This window comes from Misgurnus anguillicaudatus, chromosome 11 (assembly GCF_027580225.2).
Source record: "Misgurnus anguillicaudatus chromosome 11, ASM2758022v2, whole genome shotgun sequence".
NCBI lineage: Eukaryota > Metazoa > Chordata > Actinopteri > Cypriniformes > Cobitidae > Misgurnus > Misgurnus anguillicaudatus.
Window position 1 is genome coordinate 6,740,789 of NC_073347.2, and position 22,221 is coordinate 6,763,009.

At 37.9% G+C, this 22,221-nt stretch overlaps 1 protein-coding gene across 1 annotated transcript in view; it reads left to right on the top strand.

Moving 5' to 3' along the window:
* Positions 1 to 22,221, top strand: part of rps6ka2 (ribosomal protein S6 kinase, polypeptide 2) — a 72,495-nt gene that overhangs the window by 38,930 nt on the left and 11,344 nt on the right. The window contains exons 7-13 of the mRNA XM_055171066.2: positions 4,370 to 4,407; positions 4,502 to 4,644; positions 8,135 to 8,205; positions 8,424 to 8,512; positions 13,942 to 14,006; positions 17,548 to 17,650; positions 18,021 to 18,151. Of these exons, the coding sequence (XP_055027041.1) occupies positions 4,370 to 4,407; positions 4,502 to 4,644; positions 8,135 to 8,205; positions 8,424 to 8,512; positions 13,942 to 14,006; positions 17,548 to 17,650; positions 18,021 to 18,151 (640 nt within the window). The remainder of the gene's footprint in view (positions 1 to 4,369; positions 4,408 to 4,501; positions 4,645 to 8,134; positions 8,206 to 8,423; positions 8,513 to 13,941; positions 14,007 to 17,547; positions 17,651 to 18,020; positions 18,152 to 22,221) is intronic.

Here is a 22,221-nt window from a genome sequence, read left to right on the forward strand (position 1 = left end):
CTGTTCAGGGTATTATTGCAAATGCAAATATAATATTCAACCTGATCTCACGAATTTCCGTGGCATAGTCACGGAATTTTGTGCTCATTTTTCCGTGGCATTCTCACGGATTGGTTACTCAATTGTTTTGTCATATTTTCTTACCATTTTCGCTTCGGTTTAGGGTTAGATTTACATGAAATGACATCCCTACCCAAACCCAACTCTAACCCCAACGCCAGGCGACAATTGTTTAAAGTTTAATAAATATAAAAGAATAAATCAGAAAAAATAGTATAAACCAATAGTTAAAGTAACATACTAACGCAAACACCAAATCTAACCCTAAACCGAAGCGAAAATGGTTTGAAAATAGGAAAAAGCAGTTGAGTAACCAATCCGTGAGAATGCCACGGAAAAAGACAGTCCGTAGCAGGGCCACGGAAAAATGCGGAGATCCGTGAGAATGCCACGGAAAAATGAGCACAAAATTCCATGACTATCCCACGGAACTTTGTGAGATCATGTTGATAATATTATATATTTCATCCAATTGCAGACAGCTCATAACAAAATACTTTATTAAATAACAGAAAATATGGCAACAAATGCAATAATCCAAATAATATAACATAACATGACACTTAGTGGGGCAGGACAAGACGAGACAAAAACACACAATGGCATCAAAAGATGCACAACGATCCAGCACAAGACATCAGACACAATACCATTTAATAGGGGAGAACTAAACTAGGGAACGAGGGCAGACTGGTGTATGGCGTTAACTGATAATAAATAATTAACAAGGGAACAAGTGGTCAGGGTCAAGACAAGAGAGCACGAGGCACCTGGACAACAAACACAAGTCGTTTATCAATGTCAAGGAAGGATCCTCGGAAGCCAGAATTTCGAGAATGCTACGTCATTGACGTCTGTTGAAGGACTGTTCCAATGTTGGGTATCCTCTGTATTTCAGCCAAGGACTCTGTCCTTCGTTCGAGAAATATCCCATATACAGGAAAGGATGCATATGTGTATCCTTCGCGCGCTGAAATCACTCACAATCCTATGCGCGCAGCACCGAAAGCACACATTTCATTGACGCAATGACGTGCACTTGCAAGCCTGTTCCATTTAACGTGTTCTTCGAATGCTTAAGAGGAGCCTCGCCTAGCCTCTGAAGGAAGTGACTTGTAAGGACTAGTCCTGCCAAGGAAGTTTCCTTGACATTGAGAAACGACCACAGAAACATATGACAACAATATAGGGGCTGTCAGGACCCTGTCACTACTAAACACATACATGGCTGACAGGATCCTGACATTTAATTTTTTCCCTTATTTCCCCACAACTCTTTCTTGTAAAGCTGCTTTGAACCAATGAAACATTGCGCTAATAAAGCGCCATACAGATAAGTGTGACTCCATTTTCTAAAATATATAACATGTGACCTTTCAACGTTCTCACGCAATTACGTGAGGTCACGACTCAGTGCAGGTAGAGAAGTTGTGATTTAAAAGTGCATATTTTTATCTTTCTTGCCAAACATGACAATCGTTTTGCTAGATAAGACCCATATGCTTCGTTTAGGATCGTTTAGAAATATATATAAATATCTTCCTGACACATGTTAATAAGTTGCTAAAATATATATGTTTCTGATACATATAAATATGTTACTGATACAGTATTATTATATTTTTGTTAAGGGGAAATTGAAATTGTTGGTAGAGACTACAAATCAGAACTACTGAGGTAACCGAGCCGAAAAACTCCTTTTTGTACGACTACTATCCTCTTAATATAATCCTTCCCATACTGTACTCCCACTTATCGTAATGCTTCTTGTTCAAACAATAGACCAAAGGCAGACTTATCTATTCACTGAGAGAGAGAGAGAGAGAGAGGGGGGGGGTCTTTCTGGCTCTTGTCATAGATGATGTAAATGGAGGTGCTTTAAGAGCAGGTCTCAGTGGAGTGCTCCATATCTTATAAAAAGTGTTTGCTATTTCCTGACATACGTGATTGATGGCAAAGGCAACACATAGGACAATGTGCCAGTACCTTCATTAAGAAAAAATATTCTCAATCTTGATCAGCCCTGTTTACTTTAAAGCATTGTAAAAGGTGTAGTGAACAAGGATGTGTGATATGATCAAGGCTTTTTTAATCTTCTTAGGTGGGTATTTTAAACATAAATTACATCTCAGGTCACACTTCATTTCTATAGTCCATAGTGTATAGTCCACATAAAATGTCTAAAGTTGACTAAATGTTAACAATTCTTATTGTTTTATATTTCAAAACGTTTTGAAATGTCTATTTTTGGAAAATCAACAGATTTAAATAGGGGTTCACAGATAAATCGGCAGATGATGCTTGCTATGCTTCTCAATAAATTATGCTGAAATGCCGCAAAAGCCAGAGGGCGCTCTCGTACAGAAACTTAATATGGGCCACAAAAAACGAAACAATACACAAGCATTTCCAGGAAACTTTTCAGGTATTTTAGTGATAATAAAGAATATGTATAATACATATGTATGAAAAGTGTTGCTTGTTCAAATGCATGTTATGAACAACTTAGTCTCAGCCTCAGACGTCACGCCCACAGACTGTTGGCTAAACGTCTGATGTTTTTCGTACACTTTTCTGGAAACCCTGTGAGAATGTCTAAAGTCGTCTTTTGATTGGTTGAAATAAACCGGATTTCCAGGAGACGCAAGTGTCGCAACTAGTTTCGGTCCCTGGAAAACAAAGCTCTGACGTTCCATTGAGGAAGAGGATCAGTCGTGTTCAAGTGGATAATAATGACCAGTTATCATGATCAGCTAAACATTGGATTCTCAAAAATATGCAAAGTTTGCAGCATAGACTCTCTAAAAGACATCCAAGAGTAGTGGAGTCAAAAAGTTTGGTTCTCCTGAATTGCTTGTATGTGTTAAAAAGTGAAGAGATATGCTTCAAACAGATGTTTAACGGGAGCGTCTCATTGGTGTGGCTGTTGATGAAGTGCACAACGTTGTTCTATGGAGAGTAATGTTGTTTATTTAGATGCTTCAATAACTGACTTGTTGCCAGCCAGCTCGTTATTGTGAGAAGTCCGAAACGTGACGCTAGACGAAACAAACTGTGATTGGTTGTTTGGCATGTCGGTCAAACAGCTTGTGGGCGGGCTTTGTCCAGAAAAAGCAGCGAAAAACACCAGACCTTCAGTATTGAATGTCTGGCTACACGAGACTATGAACGACTCAAACTAACCCAGCAGGCATATGACCGAACTTAAACTTCAACGTTGAAATATGCTTGAAATAATGTCAGTTCTTGTTTCAATGTTGATACAACAGTTAATGCTTAACGTTAATAAAATGCTTAAAAATCGACATTAAAATATTGTTAAAATAATGTCAGTTGTTTGTTCAGCGTTTATTCAATTAGCAAAATCAAAAAGTGATTCAAAGTTGATTCAACCTGTCCTTGACGTTGATTCAACAGTGAATCAACGTTAAAACGCTGGCTGGGAACCGTGATTTCAGATCGATAAGAACTTACTGATCAAAAGCCGTAGTATATGAAATATCTGTGTATAATACTGTGCAATTCAGGGGTGCGTTTCCCAAAAGCATCATTAGCTAACTATGCTCGTTGTTACCATTGAACTCTATTGGTAACGACAGACCATAGTTGCTTTTGGGAAACACACCCCAGAGTAGTTATTGGCCAGGTATTATTAGTGTATATCTGGATTTATCGTTGCATTAAATACTTTATAAAGACATGGTACTTTATCTTATTTGATGTTTTCCTCTTTTGATTTGTAAATTGATAAAAGAAAACCAAAAGATAAAATTATTAATAACAAACGAGTTATAATTTGGCTGTAACACGTTAAAACACAAGATAAAAATAAAAGATAAAAATAAAAGACTTATTCGTTGTATTTTCTGATTGGATGATTTGAAGTCTTTGTAAGATAGATGATATTCTCACACCTGTGGCCAGAGGAATGCAGCTGTTGCTTAGCATCTGTATGGTAGACTACTAACAAATGTGACCCTACCTGTTAAAGACCTACCTAGCTAAAATCACTGTTTGTGATTTATTGATTTCTACACGAAACCATCCTACATAATGCAAATAAGATTGTGTAAAAATATAACCTTGATCTCTTTAATATTGATTGAGTAAGGTCATGTCAAAGATGGAAATCGATGTAAAATCAATGAACGAAATCAAGCTTTAATGCTCCAAATCTCATCATTTGATTATGAGACTTTAACCTGGATTTCACAGACAGGGTCACACATTTGTTACAATGGGCAGTATTGCCACTGAGAACATGCAAATGTGCAAATATATTTATTAGTTTAATGTTTTGTTTTCCCAGCATTCTCCTCGATGAAGAAGGTCATATAAAAATCACAGGTGAGCAAAATTTATTCTGTTGATTTGCTTTCGGCTTATACAGCAGTCTAACTATCCACAGTTGCCATAGGTTGATGTGTGCTGAATTTTTCAGATTTCGGCTTGAGCAAAGAGGCGATAGACCACGACAAGCGAGCGTACTCGTTCTGCGGGACCATTGAGTACATGGCCCCAGAGGTGGTCAATAGACGAGGTCACACTCAAAGCGCTGACTGGTGGTCTTTTGGAGTCCTAATGGTAAGTGTCCTTGGAGTGCAGGATAGATCACAGTTGATTACATGAGCGCTGCAGTACTTTAGCATTGTAAGTGCATACAGACCCTTGCCTGTGGGGTTGCAAGATAATGTGGTTGTAGCTCTGCAGGATTCTCTAAATCCGTTGTTGTGCAAATGATGGAGCACGTTTCAGTCACATTAGGCTGTGGGATGTCTTTAAAGGACAAGTTCGGTATTTTACACTTAAAGACCTGTTTTCAGATTGTTTATGATGAAATAGAACGGTTTTGACTGAAATTTGGACATATGATGCTGGCCCGAGAATTTTCAGGTGTTTATTGTATCACCTCCCACCTCTATAAGCGCTATATAGGTGCACAGGAACAATCCTTTCTAAAATGAATTAAACTTTCGTTTATAAAGACGTGAAACTCACCGAGTGGTCAGGGGTGTTCACTGTATACGGGTGTGAGGCGTTTGGGAAAATAGGTCCAAAAGTTTACAACGAATGCTAAAACACCTGTTGGAAAGCATCTTTTGCAGCGATTTTTGTGTAAGCATATCAGTGAACACTCGGTGAGTTTCACGGTTTTGTAAACAAAAGTTTAATGCATTTTAGGAAGTATTGTTCCTGTGCACCTATAAACCCATTGTAGAGGTGATACAATAAACACCCGAAAATTCTCGGGCCAGCATCATATGTCCAAATTTCAGTCAAAACTGTTCTATTTCATCATAAACAATCTGAAAACAGGGCTTTAAGTTTAAAATACTGAACTTTAATGTTTCTGAATAACCCTTGCTTATCCTGTGCTCCACATATCCCGGAGTGTTGGAATTTCCCCTTTCACTCTATGGAAAACTATAGAACCCAACAGAAATTTGGGTGACGCTAAATTTAAGCGTATTATGTCATGCAAACTCGGTTGCACTTGGTTATGATAAACTTTCACTTAAGTAAATAAAATGAATTAGTTAGTTTCTACATTACCCAATAAACCTAAACCCGTTCAGCAAATATTTTAATAGAGAAAAATGATTCTCTGTTTATAATTGTATTTCTGAAGAAATGTTAGCATTGCATACCATAATATTTTACTTCCAGGAAACATCATTGATAATCCAATAACTGCCACAGCAGCAGTGTCATTTTGTTCGCTCATGTATCATCTTTTAAGTGTCAGGCAGTGGAACGCATTTTTAGTCGAAAAACAAAGATGTACAAGAAGTACATCATTACATACAACAATCATTACACACAATATACACTAAGGTCTTAAAGTGATTTATTGACTTGACATTTTCTCACAAGATGGAAGAGAACAGTTAGCATCTTTTTGCTGCCAAAGATTTTCTATTCATTTTGAAAAGATCAGCTTTTTTATTATGGCCGTGAGCTGTGTTTGGTAATGACTTCTAGATGAGGGTACGTCCTTTGAAAGTACTCATTTCCTCAGAAGCGTTTTGCCCAGACCAGCGCTATTGTTGAGCAAATTTGAAGATATGCTCCCTTATAAGTATGAAGTGCTCAACCCAAACTACATCTAACTTTAATGTGGAACAGTGAAATAGCTGCTACATCGGAAATCGTTGGCTGTTTCTGTCACTGAGATGTTTGTATGTTAAAAAAACAACAACTATTTGGTCAGTATAGTCTCATGGCAATTCATGTGTATTTTACAAGGTGGTAATTAGGATTAATTTGTCTTCGTAAGATCAGCTTTCACCCCAGTGGTGTTCGGTGTAGGGGTGGGGTTAAAGCCCAGAGTATAGTCTGTTTTTAGGTGAATGTAAATGTATGCACATGGTCAAACAGATGCACACAGCCTTGCAAAGTATAGTTTATTTGACTTGTACGTGTACACAGACATTCGTCGTATGCGCATTGCGACAAAATGCAGTGCATTTCCTGGGCTACATTCTACATTTTCCTGTACACGCATGCATGACCTTTACAATAATCTGACGGTGTGCATGCAAAGTGTGCGTACTATTCTGATGACGAAATTGCATTGCATTGTACGCAGACCCTCACGTATGCAAAAAAAATGGGACTATACTTCTAGCTTATAGGTCAAGAGTAGTATTTGGAGAGTTCAGATGCATAGGCGGAGATTGTGGGGGTAGGGTGGCATTGCCCCCCCCCCCCAGACCAGAGCCAATTATGATTTTGTCTGAGCTATTAATAAAATAGAAATATAAGAATTGATATTTAAATATTATAATAGGAAGACTGAGTAACTTAACGCTGAAATAGTTTTAATAAACTTTATCCATATTTCACTAGTTCGCAATAACATGTAATTAATGGTGTAATGAGTATTTTTTTGCATGCTGTTCGAACGGAGGGCTCAGAGCTCAGAATCTTAAACTATTGCAGTGCCATTGTTTCCTGGTAGGTTCCTTCCCAAGCACAAATGTGAAACTCCACCTATGTTCAGATGCAAAAGCCACCTCTGTCAAGAATGAGATAATACACTTTTGCTTCATAATTGCTTAGTCCTGCCCTTCATTATTGCTTGAAATACCGCTTTTCAGAATCCGCTAAACGCCACATCGGTTTTTCAGCAAAGTCCTCTAAGTGCACAGAAGAATAATTGGACGACGGTGCACGTATGACTTGGATTGTAGTTGCCGACTTTTTTTACCCGATTTAAGGAGGATCAGATTCAAATTGGGTCCCTTGTAAGTACTTGGACATGAAGATTTGTGGCAGCCACATGCATCACAGCTCCCCCTAATAGGTGCTTCAGTTTTTTACATTTTACAATAACCTTTTTTTATTGCCATTAAAGTGAAATTACTGAACCCAAACATAAAGCCTGATAAAAATGCTAATTTCAAGAAAACATGTCAGACGTGCTTAGTGGGCTTTGCATCTGAACTCTTCATGCAGCCTAGTATTTTTCATATACAGTAGTATATCTGCTTGATATGATACAATGCAATAGCCTGGCTAACACCAGATGAGTCTATCAATTCAAACGTAAACAACTAAAACTAGTAAAACTCTGTGGCTATCATATGTCTTGCCATATACAAACATGCTTTTTGGATATGAAATTGTTTAACGCCAAAAGTTGCTCTTTTTTTAAATAAACTTGCATTCAAAACTACTTAGGAAAAATTGGTCCATGGTTTTCATGCTAGACTTGCAGCGTGAATAAATTTGCATGCAAGGCAGCGTGGGGAAACCCAGGCTAACAATGCAATGTTTATTTACCCTGTTTGTATTGAACTTGGATTATTGTATGGTAGATACAATTTCATGCTATATGTCTCCTAATAACGTAAAGTTTACAATATAAAATCAACAACGATTTTAATAGAATCATTGCTAAATGTTGCCACAGCATTACCCATCCTTAAAAGGAATTCACTCATAGGAGAACTGTTACATTTGGTGTTTCAGCATGTGCTGTTACTGTGAAGAGGTGCTGAATATACCTCTTTCCTAAATCTCTAAATAAACTTGGTAGACCAAAGCCTGATTTTTCTATTACTGTTCCCAGTTTGAAATGCTGACTGGATCGCTGCCATTTCAAGGCAAAGACCGAAAAGAGACCATGGCACTTATTCTCAAGTAAGTATAACTTGTTTTTGTTTTTGTATATATATATATATATATATATATATATATTAGTATAAAATGCTCATTTTCTTTTAAATTAAAGATTTGTATTACTAAAGTTCACAAATTGGTCTGTCAAGATGATTTGTGATATTTGTTGCTTTGCATCCCAGTCTCATTTGTTTTCTGAATTTAATAACAGATTGAATGATTTCTTTTGTCTTTTACAGGGCAAAACTAGGCATGCCTCAGTTCCTGAGCCCAGAAGTTCAGAGTTTATTGCGGGCTCTCTTTAAAAGAAACCCCACCAATAGATTAGGTATGCTAGAGAATCACATTACTGTACTTATACACTACATTTCATAGAGGTGACATCATTTCTGAGGTCTAGCTGGTCTCTCATTCTGACCAAGATGAAATTCTGAAGGACTTGCTGGTCTATCAGTCTTACCAAGTTAGTTTTCAGCTGGTCTCTTGGTCTGACCAAGCTAGTCTTCAGAAAGTCTAGAGGGTTTCTCAGTCTGACCAGGCTGGTTTTCAGCAGATCTGGCTGGTCTCTCCATCTGACCAAGCTGGAAACCAAGCTGGTGATCAGCTAGACTTTTTTCAAGAGGTCTAGTTGGCCTCTTAATCTGACCAAGCTGGTTTTCAGCAAGTCTAACTGGTCTCTCTGTCTGTCCAACCTGATTTTCAGCTGGTCTCTTACTTTGACAAAGCTGATTTCCAGCAGGTCTACCCGATCTCTTAGTCTGACCAAGCTGGTTTTTAGCAAGTCTAGCTGGTCTCTCATTCTGATCAATCTGATTTTCAGGTGGTCTAGATGGTCTCTTAGTGTGACCAAGTTGGTTTTCAGCAAGTCTATCTGGTCTTTCAGTCAGATCAATCTGATTTTCAGGAGGTCTAGCTGGTCTCTCTTAGTCTCACCAAGTTGGTTTTCAGGAGGTCTAGCTGGTCTCTTAGTGTGACCTAGCTGGTTTTCAGCAAGTCTAGCTGGTCTCTCAGTCTGATCAATCTGATTTTCAGGAGATATATCTTGTCTCTCTTAGTCTCACCAAGTTGGTTTTCAGGAGGTCTAGATGGTCTCTTAGTGTGACCAAGTTGGTTTTCAGCAAGTCTAGCTGGTCTCTCTGTCTGATCAATCTGATTTTCAGGAGGTATATCTTCTCTCTCTTAGTCTTACCAAGTTGGTTTTCAGGAGGTCTAGATGGTCTCTTAGTCTGACCAAGTTGGTTTTCAGTAAGTCTAGTTGGTCTTTCCATCTGACAAAACTGATTTTCAGGAGGTCTAGCTGGTCTCTTAGTCTCACCAAGTTGGTTTTCAGGAGGTCTAGCTGGTCTCTTAGTGTGACCACGTTGGTTTTCTGCATGTCTAGCTGGTCTTTAAATTTGATCAATCTGATTTTCAGGAGGTATATCTTGTCTCTCTTAGTCTCACCCAGTTTGTTTTCAGCAAGTCTATCTGGTCTCTCGGTCGGATCAATCTGATTTTCAGGAGGTATATCTTGTCTCTCTTAGTCTCACCAAGTTGGTTTTCAGGAGGTCTAGCTGTCCTCTTAGTGTGACCTAGCTGGTTTTCAGGAGGTCTAGCTGGTTACTCAGTCTGATCAATCTGGTTTTCAGGAGGTCTAGCTGGTGTCTTAGACTGACCTAGCTGGTTTTCAGCAAGTCTAGCTGGTTACTCAGTCTGATCAATCTGATTTTCAGGAGGTATATTTAGTATCTCTTAGTCTCACCAAGTTGGTTTTCAGGAGGTATAGCTGGTCTCTCAGTCTGACCAAGTTGGTTTTCAGTAAATCTAGTTGGTCACTCCATCTGATGAAGTTGGTTTTCAGGAGGTCTAGCTGGTCTCTCTGTCTGACCAAGTTGGTTTTCAGTAAATCTAGTTGGTCTCTCCATCTGACGAAGTTGATTTTCAGGAGGTCTAGCTGGTCTCTCTTAGTCTCACCAAATTGGTTTTCAGGAGGTCTAGCTGGTCTCTTAGTGTGACCAAGCTGGTTTTCAGCATGTCTAGCTGGTCTCTCAGTCTGAACAAGTTGGTTTTCAGTAAGTCTAGTAGATCTCTCCATCTGACAAAGCTGATTTTCAGGAGGTCTAGCTGGTCTCTCACTCTGATCAATCTGATTTTCAGGAGGTATATTTCGTCGGTCTTAGTCTCATCAACTTGGTTTTCAGAAGGTCCAGCTGGTCTCTTAGTGTGACCAAGCCGGTTTTCAGCATGTCTAGCTGGTCTCTCTGTCTGACCAAGTTGGTTTTCAGTAAGTCTAGTAGGTCTCTCCATCTGACAAAGCTGATTTTCAGGAGGTCTAGCTGGTCTCTCACTCTGATCAATCTGATTTTCAGGAGGTATATTTCGTCGGTCTTAGTCTCATTAACTTGGTTTTCAGAAGGTCCAGCTGGTCTCTTAGTGTGACCAAGCCGGTTTTCAGCATGTCTAGCTGGTCTCTCTGTCTGACCAAGTTGGTTTTCAGTAAGTCTAGTAGGTCTCTCCATCTGACAAAGCTGATTTTCAGGAGGTCTAGCTGGTCTCTCACTCTGATCAATCTGATTTTCAGGAGGTATATTTCGTCTGTCTTAGTCTCACCAACTTGGTTTTCAGAAGGTCTAGCTGGTCTCTTAGTGTGACCAAGCCGGTTTTCAGCATGTCTAGCTGGTCTCTCAGTCTGACCAAGTTGGTTTTCAGTAAGTCTAGTAGGTCTCTCCATCTGACAAAGCTGATTTTCAGGAGGTCTAGCTGGTCTCTCAGTCTGATCAATCTGATTTTCAGGAGGTATGTCTTGTCTTTCTGTCTGACGAAGCTGGTTTTTAGCAGGTCTAGCTGGTCTTTCAGTCTGACCAGCTGATAAAAACAATAATGGTCCTGCCCAACCAGTGAAAAACAAGACCTGCAAATCACTAAGTCTGGGTAAAGATGTCTTTTTTAGTAGAGGTAGAATGAACATAAATGAATATAAATGCTCAGCAAAGGAAGGGTTTATCTGGTGACAGTGATACCTCTTTTAGCTGAATAATGTATAAAGCAATTCTACATTGTTCTCCTGAGAGTAGTGGTAGGGATGAATCTCATTTAAGTCAGAGTCGATGATTTCCTGAGCGCAGTCAGGCTTTCAGACGCTGCTACTAAATGTTTGTCAAAGCCGAGATTGAATTTAGCTGGAGACATCATTTTATCCATAATTTATAAATGCCTCCGAAACCTTCTGTTGACTGCGGTTTAATATCCCTCTGTCCCAGATTAGCTCTAAACATTCTAGCACAGTCATCTTATGAGCCCTAACATACTGAGAATCAGGGGCGATTCTAGGATTTTCCTTTTAGGGGGGCTCAGCCCCCAGTAAGGGTATGATTTAAAAAAATATTATTTTACTATTACGGTAAAGTTGTGTACTACCAACCTTATTGCAATCCACTATTCCATTGTATTCCCTGTGTTTCATAAATGGGACAAGAAAATTTTCAGTTGGGAATGGAGATTTTTTTACAATGACTTCCTGATTCATTATTCACTGTGCAAATACACAACACACGTTTCCAGTACAAACACATCATTTTACTGTTTTTACTGTTTTATTGTAATTTATCTTAAAGGTTAATATTAATTGTTGATAGAGACACTGTGTTAATCTGGGAACAAATTTATACAGATCTAAAATATAGAAAAGGGGACTGACCAACAAGTGATCTATACCTTAATACTGAGTTGTCAAGATGCAGTATGATGTGGTTTTCAGGACAGGGTTTAGATTAAGCCAGGACTAGGCCTTGGTTATATTATGATGTTTATGTAGTTTTTACAAGCATATCTTACAAAAATATTACAGGTGTGCATCTTGAGACAAAACAATGTGACTGATGTATTTTAAGATATGTTAGTGCAAGCTACTTTTAGTTAAGAACTAAAACTCAAACAGGCATTTTAGTCTTGAACTAGACTTAAGCCCTGTCTGGGAAGCCCCTATGTCTAGTAGGTGAACCCTCAAAAACTTACTAGTAATACACAATGTAGTCTACCATAGCACAGACAAATACACATGTGGCATACACTTTTTAAAAGGAAGGAGTTCAAATGTTGAAATATTAATATTTTAAATGAAACAAACATATTTAATAACCTATACTTTACTTATATTATTAGATTTAAAAAAGTTATTTTAAAGAACTGCAAATATAAGGTGAAATTGCCATAAAAAGCTTGATTTGCACGTTTGATCCAGTTTTTACACAAAAAAACAAGTTTTATAAAATAATAAACTTCACAATCACCTGGTGTTTGTTTTGCTGCATGAAATTATCTGCTTGATGCGTTAAGAGCAACTGTACATAAAGCAATGCATCACGCCAGCACCTGACTTTAAAACATGTAACGTTAATCAGCAATAATAATATATAGATGTGTGCATTTACTGGTAACTTGACTGACCTGCTCCCTTCTTGGCGAATATTTCTGTGATTTTGCAGCATCTCGCTGCGTTTGTCTCTCTCTCTGCTTCTCCTTTGCGTTGCATATTTGTTAGATAAAGTCAAAAAGGCAGTGGGTTGCCGCCGTTAGTTCATGTGCTGGCATTTTCGCACCGCGATTGCCTGATTCGTAGATTTTAAGAGGTCCGTCATTCATTCATGTCATATTATTTTCACATGTCAACCTGCGCTGACTGCACGGCGGCCCAGAACAGCCGCCAGTCCGCCTTGCACACACCTTGTACTACTGATGTGTTCGCTCTGCTCGGCCCCCCTGCGGATTGAAAAACGCGCTAAATCCATGCTGACTCAGATCAGGGGAGGAGCCAAAACTTGACGCAGCAAGCTGCCTTTTCTTAAGAGTTTTTATAGGTGACTGACGCAATCACAAATTAATGAATCAAATAATTTTTAGGGGGGCTGGGCTGAATTTTAGGGGGGCTGAAGCCCCCCTAAAAAGGGCCTAGTGACGCCCCTGCTGAGAATGCTAAAGTGAAAGAGCTGCATGTTTCAGACATGCTGTTGTGGTTGGGCAATAGAGCGTAACAGCGGGGTTCTGGATGTTAAAATCAAATTCATTTTCTCAGTGGAAAGATTGATTTTTAACAATACTTTTTAACACTAACCAACAATATGTCTCAGTATGCATCGGATGGACACAATTCAAACCCATGAGGCCTCAGGAGCTGAGAAATTCAAAACGTTGATAAATTTAAGTGTTTTTTTTTTTCAAATTAGATCTAGATATACCAAGAAATTTGTGCCTTGTTTTTAACTCTTTCCCTGTTTAAAAGAAAACGCTTCCCTGCCAATGACGAGTTTTTCCGTCAATCTGTATTTCCGCTATTATCCACCAGGTTCAAATATTTTTCATATTTTAAATTTCAAATATATTTTGTTGATTATTATTGATTATTTCGTTACTTCAAGGAAAATCCTGTTTCGCTTCAAATCAAAGTTTTAAATGTTGAAGATTTGGAGCTGTCTGGTTTTGGTTCGGGGTTTGAAAAGGATTTTTTTTAAAGGATTTATGTATGGAAATCAGGAAATACTTTCTGGAAAACCAAAGCTGCTTATATAGTTAGTTGTAACTGTTTAAAAGTTTAGCTAAATGATGACACACAGAGTGTCAAAGGATGTTAGACTCACTGGCAGACTGAAGTTTCATTCTTTAAACAGTTTTATGGGTTTTATGAGTTATTTTTTTAGATGATTTATTTATCCTGTACAGAATGAAAGAATTATGTCCTTGCAACACATTAAATGTGATGTTTGTACTCTGGTCGTTCTCTAGGTGCAGGACCTGATGGAGTAGAAGAAATTAAACGCCATATATTTTTTGCAACAATAGACTGGAATGTGAGTTGCTTTTCTTTTCAGTGCTTCATGTTTTGTTGATGTTTTTAATCAGACATGAATATTTAGCCTGGTACAGTGTTGTTTTTGGCAGCCCTTTTAGTTTTAGTCTTTTGGAAGAAAATGCTTTTACTTGTAGTCACATTTTAGTCATTTATAAACTTTAAAGTTTTAGTCAAGTTTTAGTCGACGAAAAGACAAAAAAGTTTTAGTCAAGTTTTAGTCAATGAAAACGCAAAAAGGTTTTAGTCAAGCTTAAAGGATAATTCCGGTATTTAACACTTTGAGTCTCATTTCTGGTTTGTTTTGGATGAACTACAGTGATGGACACAGAAATTTTGACAATGGGTCGTGTCTTGACTTTTCGACTCATTTAGAACCACTCGGTGAGTAGCACAGTTTTTAAAATGAACGTTAAGTGTTGTTTTAATGACATGTTTGTGCATGGCCATTGACTTCCATTCTGAAGCAGTCAAGAGACGCTTCTAAATGAGTCGAAAAGTCAAGACACGACCCATTGTCAAAATTTCTGTGTTCATCACTGTGGTTCATCCAAAACAAACCAGAAATGAGACTCAAAGTGTTAAATACCGGAATTATCCTTTAAGTCAATTTTAGTAAAAAAAGGTAGTCTTTAACAAATTAATTTAGGTTAAAAAGTGTGGTTTATTTAATACTATTAAAATGTGCATTGCTTGCCGTTGTTTTAGTCGGTGTGCCTTCTGTGCATGTCATAACAAAAAAGTTGACCCTGATATACCCTCACGTTGAGTTTGTGTGTTATGGTGAGACCTCAGTAATAAAGTTGAGAAACGCGTGCCTTGCCTTGTTATTTAAATACACCACAAAAGTATTGGAAATGGGCTTAGGTTTGACAAGTAGATACATGTAAAGCCTTAAGCTTACCATGAAATGTGTCACAAGCCAATTGTGGAGAAAATTGAATGTATATGATATGTTAACAGCGTGACATGTTAGTTACCTTTAAAAAAATCAGCATGATGAGCCTTCAGGTGCTGCTTGAGGTTGGGGTGGTATTCTTCCCACCTAGTTTGCCACATTTACCGTCGTATCCCAATATGCATTCCATTTTCTTTCTGATGGAGTATACTGAACGTATGTCAATAAATCATCTAGTCGTTTCCGTTTATTGGCGTCACCGCCACGGTCCTTCGAACTCGCCACAGCCGCAGGTGTGTTGTTGTTGTGTGAAATCTGGTGCGTGGCATGGCGGCAGCCGGTTGATGGGCGCACCCATAACAAGGATACTTTTTAGGTAAAAACAGACAGATTTCACGCAAAATAGGCAGAAATTACGTGCATTGTGAACGTCAGACTTATAATCATTTTCGTTCCGTCTCGTCAACGAAAACTCGAAAGCTTCTCGTCATGTTTTCTTCACCTTAGAGCCATTTTTAGCTAGTCATCGTTGTGTTAGCGTCATAAAAAAAGGTGCGTCAACGAAATCATTTCGTTATAGTCATCGTTGACGAAAACAACATTGGCCTGGTAACCTGTAAATAATATTAGGCTTAATAGAAATTTTTACAAGACAAGATCCAGAATTATTTTAATCGCTGAGTTCAGACTGCACGATTTTAGCCCTGATTTTGACTCGCCGACAGGTTTTCAGAAATCGCCGACAAATGGCCAAAATCACAGGCAAATCGATGCTGGTGCACGCGAGTGACAATCACACAGTGTGAATTATAAAAAAAACGCGTTCTGAGAGAATTGCCGACGAGTTGCAGACACCCGTGAGATATTTGGCATGCTAAATATCTGGACCGGTCGGCGATTCAAAATCATGCCGTGTGAAATGTGTTTTGACTGACAATAACATCGGCGATTAACCTACAGCCAATGAGAGAGCAACATACAGGGCAGCTGGAAGTTCGGGGAGGAGTCTCTCCAAACATTCCCTCCTTCATAATCTTTATTTTTTCTTCTTTCTGCTGCAAATGAGCGCACATGCAATCTATATAGTAAGCTTCTTGCGAGCTACCATTTTTAATAATAATCCCAGTCTCACGTGAGACTCCGGTCTTGCACGCATGTCCTCGCGTTGTTTCTTCGCATCACTTGTCGTGTGTTAGTTGTGAGACGTAGTTTGCAGTCTGAAACAGCAGCGACTGAACGCTTCCCCAAATAATCGCGCAGTGTGAAACCACAGGTGACAGACTAGTTTGAAAATCATGCAGTCTGAACTTGGCATTAGCTGTCGCCATGAAAAATATACAGTGTCAAAAATAAAAGTACAAAGCTTTCATTGGGGCAGTACCCTTTAAAAAGGTCCTAATTTGTAACCCTTGTTGAAAGGGTACTGTCACAGTGACAAATTTTGTACCATTATTTCTGAGAGTGTACATAATAAGTAAATAGGCTATTGAAATTTTACCTAGCAAGCAATTTTGCATTTAAATACGTCTAATAGCCATCCAAACACAGCCTAAATATCTAGGCTAAAACAAGGGGCTGTCAGTAAAATAAAATAAAATAAAATAAAATAAAATAAAATAAAATAAAATAAAATAAAATAAAATAAAATAAAATAAAATAAAATAAAATAAAATAAAATAAAATAAAATAAAATAAAATAAAATAAAATAAAATAAAATATAAAAAATGTCGTCACCACTTCACATGATGGTATATCATACATCTCACAAGTTATTTTTTGCAAAAACAACATTCAAATCAAGTTTATTTTGACTAGAAGTGCATTACTCATACTGGACTATATCGGGTCTATACTAAAGGTATAAAATTTTTCACTGGGGCGGTACTCTTTTAAAAGGTACACATTAGTACAGGATACATATTAGTACCGCAAAAGTAGTTATTGCTTTTTCAAAGATACATATCTGTACATGAATGGTACATATTAGGATTTTTTAAAGGGCAACAATGTCCCGGTCACAGCTTTGGTACATTTAGTTCTGGCAGTGTAGTTGAGCTAGACGGTGGAATGACTGATATTGCTTGTGGGGATGTCAAGTTGAGCACATTGCATTATGTGGAACAATGCTGTGCACATTGTCTTACTGCACATTTTGTCAAATGTTTTCTGTTTAATTGTGTGCAATGTATGCATATTATACACTGCACACTATACTATACACTATACACTATTATACACAATTTAAACAAATGAAGAGTTTCGTTGCAAAACGAGATAAATCCGTTTTTTTATTGTTCAGAAATCTCGTTTTTTGGTTGTGCATTCCAATTAATATCAATTCAACTGCAGTTGTTGTTTTTTATTTAAACCTTCATAACTTAAAAAATACAGCTAAGTAGCACCATAAAACAAAATAATAACATGATAACATAATAATAAACATGTTTTGACAAAAATGTTAAAAAATGGATTTATCTCGTTTTGCAACGAAGCTCTTCAAATATCAACTGCAATCCCATTCATAAAACAATAAGAATTATTGCTCCAGTATGTTTTAAGCAAATCTTTCTAAAATGCATCTTTTAAAAGGTTTAAATTGTGACTCTCATGATTTTTTAATTTTTCTGTCTTATTGGTTAACAGAAGTTGTACAGACGAGAAATCAAGCCTCCGTTTAAACCAGCAGTGGGCCGACCAGAGGACACCTTTCATTTTGATCCAGAGTTTACATCACGCACACCAACAGGTGCCTGACATTGAATTTCAGTTGGGTTTCAGATTGCACACGTGATGCTCATACATCATTTTATTTTTGAAATACGTTAAGCATTGTAACGTTTGAATAGACATCTTTTGTGCGCCATGCACAATAAGAGTCAATGTGAGAGTGGTCTTACATGGGCTTACATAACAGTGTGTGTCCAGCAAGCACACAGAGAGAGAGCAAAAACAAATTAGACTGAACTGTCATTACAAAACCTGTTTACCAGGAGCCCAGAGGCAAAGCCACATGGAGGGTTAAGTCAATTCATTCGGCTGGAATAGGATCGATTGTGAGTTTCCATTCATAGAGAGGCTGCCTTTCTAAATAGATTTGTATCTCTGTGTGTCTACAGACTCGCCCGGCGTGCCGGCCAGTGCAAACGCCCATCAGCTCTTCCGTGGCTTCAGCTTTGTGGCCTCTAACCTGGGTCAAGAACCGCCTATGACAGAGACCAAGCAAAATTTGGTTAATCCCATTGTACAGGTGAAGAGGACTCTGATAACTGAAGTGGTTTGATCTGAGTTGAAAGGGTTAAATACTAAATACCCTAAATACTAATTGAATTCAATTATAAAACAACTTCTATATTGCTTTTCGCAATTTTGCATTGTAGCTGTAGGGCTGCCAAAATTCTTAATTAGTCCAAAAGCATATTCACAGCCCAAATACCAACAACTAATGGTCAATCAAATCCTTAGAGAGCTAACCCGCAGACAAACATCAGCCTGTGGAAACAGTTTAAAAGTAGCCCATTTTGGATCTCCGCCGAAAGGTCGCAGACCTGGCAGGGCTTCCTTGTTTTAACCAAGCTGGTCGTGCGGTGAGAAGAAGCGCCTGATAAATGTGCAGCTCGTGAAAAAGTGCCTGACTTTGAGCATGAAAAAACATTGTATGAAGAAACAGCGCATGACTTTAATTATAAGTGCACAGTTCGCGCTGTATGAAGCGGATGCGTGTCCACGAAAACACTCTTAAGGGGGTCGCACACTTGACACGCAGCTCAGCGCCGCATCAAGTCTAGGACAACTCGGAGGTATCGTAAACCGGAAGTGCTCATTAAATAGCGTGAGCAAAATATATGTTAGCAGCCAATGTTAATCATTAATGATGTGGGACAAATATGATGTTATTTAAAGGCGGAGTCCATGATGTTTGAAAGCCAATGTTGATATTTGAAATCACCTAAACAAACACGCCCCTACACCAATAGAATCTGGACCTTCTGTTGATAGACCCGCCCCACACATACGCAACCCGGCATTTTATTTGATTTGATTGGCTATAAGTGTGTTTTGGTAGTCGGCCCGTCTCCTTTTCCAACGCGTTTTTCAAACATCGTGGACTCCGCCTTTAATGTTAAACTATGAGAGTGGCGCTCTGTGGCGCAACAGGGATTTGAGCAACTTCTTGAGTCGTAGCTGGGCTGCGCGGACAGGCGCCACCTGTCTGCGCCAGTGTGCGTATACTCAGAAAATTATGTGTTCGATTTTTTTTAGAACGGTGCAACACTGAGCTGCACGTGCGACCCCCTTTGGAACGAATGTGTTAAAAAAAAACAACACATTAGTGTTGATTCCGGGACACTAAATGCGTTGTCCCAGAATCCACTTATCTCTGTGTTATTTTTTGTGTTACTTTGAACACAACTTGTGTTATATTTTAACACAAAATCAACACAAAATTACATATAATGTGTTAAAAGCTTAACGCACAAAGATGTAAAAAATATGATGCCACAAACCAACTAATCGATAATGAAATTGGTTGACAACAACGTATCATATTGCAGTAAACATATAAGCGTTTTAAAAAATTGAAGCCAGGTAGTACATGACAAATTTACCATACTACCATAAAATATAGATAACATGTATATTTATGGTTAATGAATAAGTAAGAATAGTAAAGTGACTATAAGGTTTTAGTCGGATTACTGTATTAAGGGATTAAAAGGGAATATTAAAATTATGAAACCTTAGAAAACAAAAACATCCCTAGTGATCCCCACCACAAAACCCTATCAACCTCAATGCAAAGATCTGGCAACCACACACAATTTTTTGTTAACTTTATGATGCAAACATACTTACAAACCAAATTTATTACATCTAATATAATCATTTAAAGAGCACCAGTTATCCGATTCACGATTTTACATTTCCTTTGGTGTGCAAGTGTATTATTCAGCCCAGTCTCACGGAATTTCATTGTATAGTCACGCGTCATTTTTTGATTAATTTTTTCGTGAAATTATCACGAATTTCCACGTTTTTTCGTGATCGTATAACGAATTCCTGTTTTCGTGTGATTATCACGTATTGGTTACTCAACTGTTTTGTTCTATTTTCTTACCATTGTCGCTTCGGTTTAGGGTTAGATTTACATAAAATGACATCCCTACCCAAACCCAACTCTAACCCTAACACCAGGCGACATAAAAAGAATTTATAAACCAATATATAAAGTGACATTCTAATGCAAGCACCAAATCTAACCCTAAACCGAAGCGACAATGGTTTAAAAATAGGAAAAAGCAGTTGAGTAAACAATACGTGATAATCACATGAAAACAGGAATTCGTTATACGATCATGAAAAAACACAGAAATTTGTGATAATATCACGAAAAAAGAATAAAATAATTAGGTCACTATATCACGAAACCTCGTTAGACTGGGTAGGTATTATTATCTTAACGATGTGCAAAATATACAAACCCCAAAGGAGCTTTGTACAGAATCAACGCTTTTCAGAGAGGCAGTGCATAGAGGAGCAACAATAATGTACGGTATGTGGAAAATAATGTGTGTTTTAAACCATAAACCACTCAAACATATTGTATTACACCAAAAATTCAAAATAAGGTTGTTTTTAGCAAAGTAATAGGTGCTCTTTAAAATAATAATTTCATAATTTAATAGTATAAATCAATAAATCTTTATAAGCTCTCTTTTATGTGAAAGTCACTAACATAAACTAAACTACTGCAGTCTTTAGTCAACCTAGCCTGAATAATGTTCTGGATTTTCAGTTAAGCTCAGTCCAGATTGTCTTTCAGAGAAACACTTGCTCACAGCACAAAAAGCAGAAAGAAACAAAAGCATTACATAAGCTGAACTGATTCTGCCAGAGGTTTGCTACCTAAAGAAAGGTTTTATTGAAGTATCTGGGATCCGATGGCAGCAAACAGATCGTACTGATCGGTGAGCGTGACACAAGCAGATATACTCTGTAGCGCTGTTGTCTAGAGATCATGATAATCTAACGCGGCGCTGCACAGCATACCATATTAACTTGCAATGATGGCTCTCATGAACATGCATGAGTGCAGCTATTTGTGGAGCTAAACCTGTGCAGTGATCTGCAAGACATTTCATTCACCTGAAGACACTGATGACCATTTCTGTTAAGTCTATTTCATATTAGTGTGTATCTTCATGCATTAATACAGATCACTGTGTTTTGTCAAGTATCTTAAATTATTATTTTAAAGTATGATGTCAAAATGGCATCATTTTCAGGTAAATGATATCCAAGATCAGGGCTGGGAATGATAAAGTTTTGTCTTCAAATTATCCTCAATGTGGCCTTTGTACCGTAACCTTAAATTGTGTAAAGAGGACTCTTAATAGCTGTACCATAAGCTGCTTTGGGTAAAGTTAATGTTGCCAAAGTTATATTTTTAGACCTATTCCATATTTATTTGAATGTCCTTGCATTATATAAAAAAATTAACAAACTAAGTCAAGTTTATTTAAGACGCACATTATATGCAGAACATGAGCATACCGGTAGTTAAAGGAATAGTCTACTCATTTTCAATATTAAAATGTGTTATTACCTTAACTAAGAACTGTTGATACATCCCTCTATCATCTGTGTGCGTGCACGTAAGCGCTGGAGCGCGCTGCGACGCTTCGATAGCATTTAGCTTAGCCCCATTCATTCAATTGTACCATTTAGAGATAAAGTTAGAAGTGACCAAACACATCAACGTTTTTCCTATTTAAGACGAGTAGTTATACGAGCAAGTTTGGTGGTACAAAATAAAACGTAGCGCTTTTCTAAGCGGATTTAAAAGAGGAGCTATATTTTATGGTGTAATAGCACTTTTGTGAGTACTTCGACTCGGCGCAGTAACACCCTCCCTCTCCCATTATGAGAGTGAGAAGGGGAGCGGACTTTTCAGGCGAGTCGAAGTACTCCCAAAAGTGCTATTACACCATAAAATATAGTTCCTCTTTTAAATCCGCTTAGAAAAGCGCTACGTTTTATTTTGTACCACCAAACTTGCTCGTATAACTACTCGTCTTAAATAGGAAAAACGTTGATGTGTTTGGTCACTTCTAACTTTATCTCTAAATGGTACCATTGAATGAATGGGGCTAAGCTAAATGCTATCGAAGCGTCGCAGCGCGCTCCAGCGCTTACGTGCACGCACTCAGATGATAGAGGGATGTATCAACAATTCTTAGTTAAGGTAATAACGTATTTTAATATTGAAAATGAGTAGACTATTCCTTTAATGTGATGACCTTCACTTGTGCTTACTCT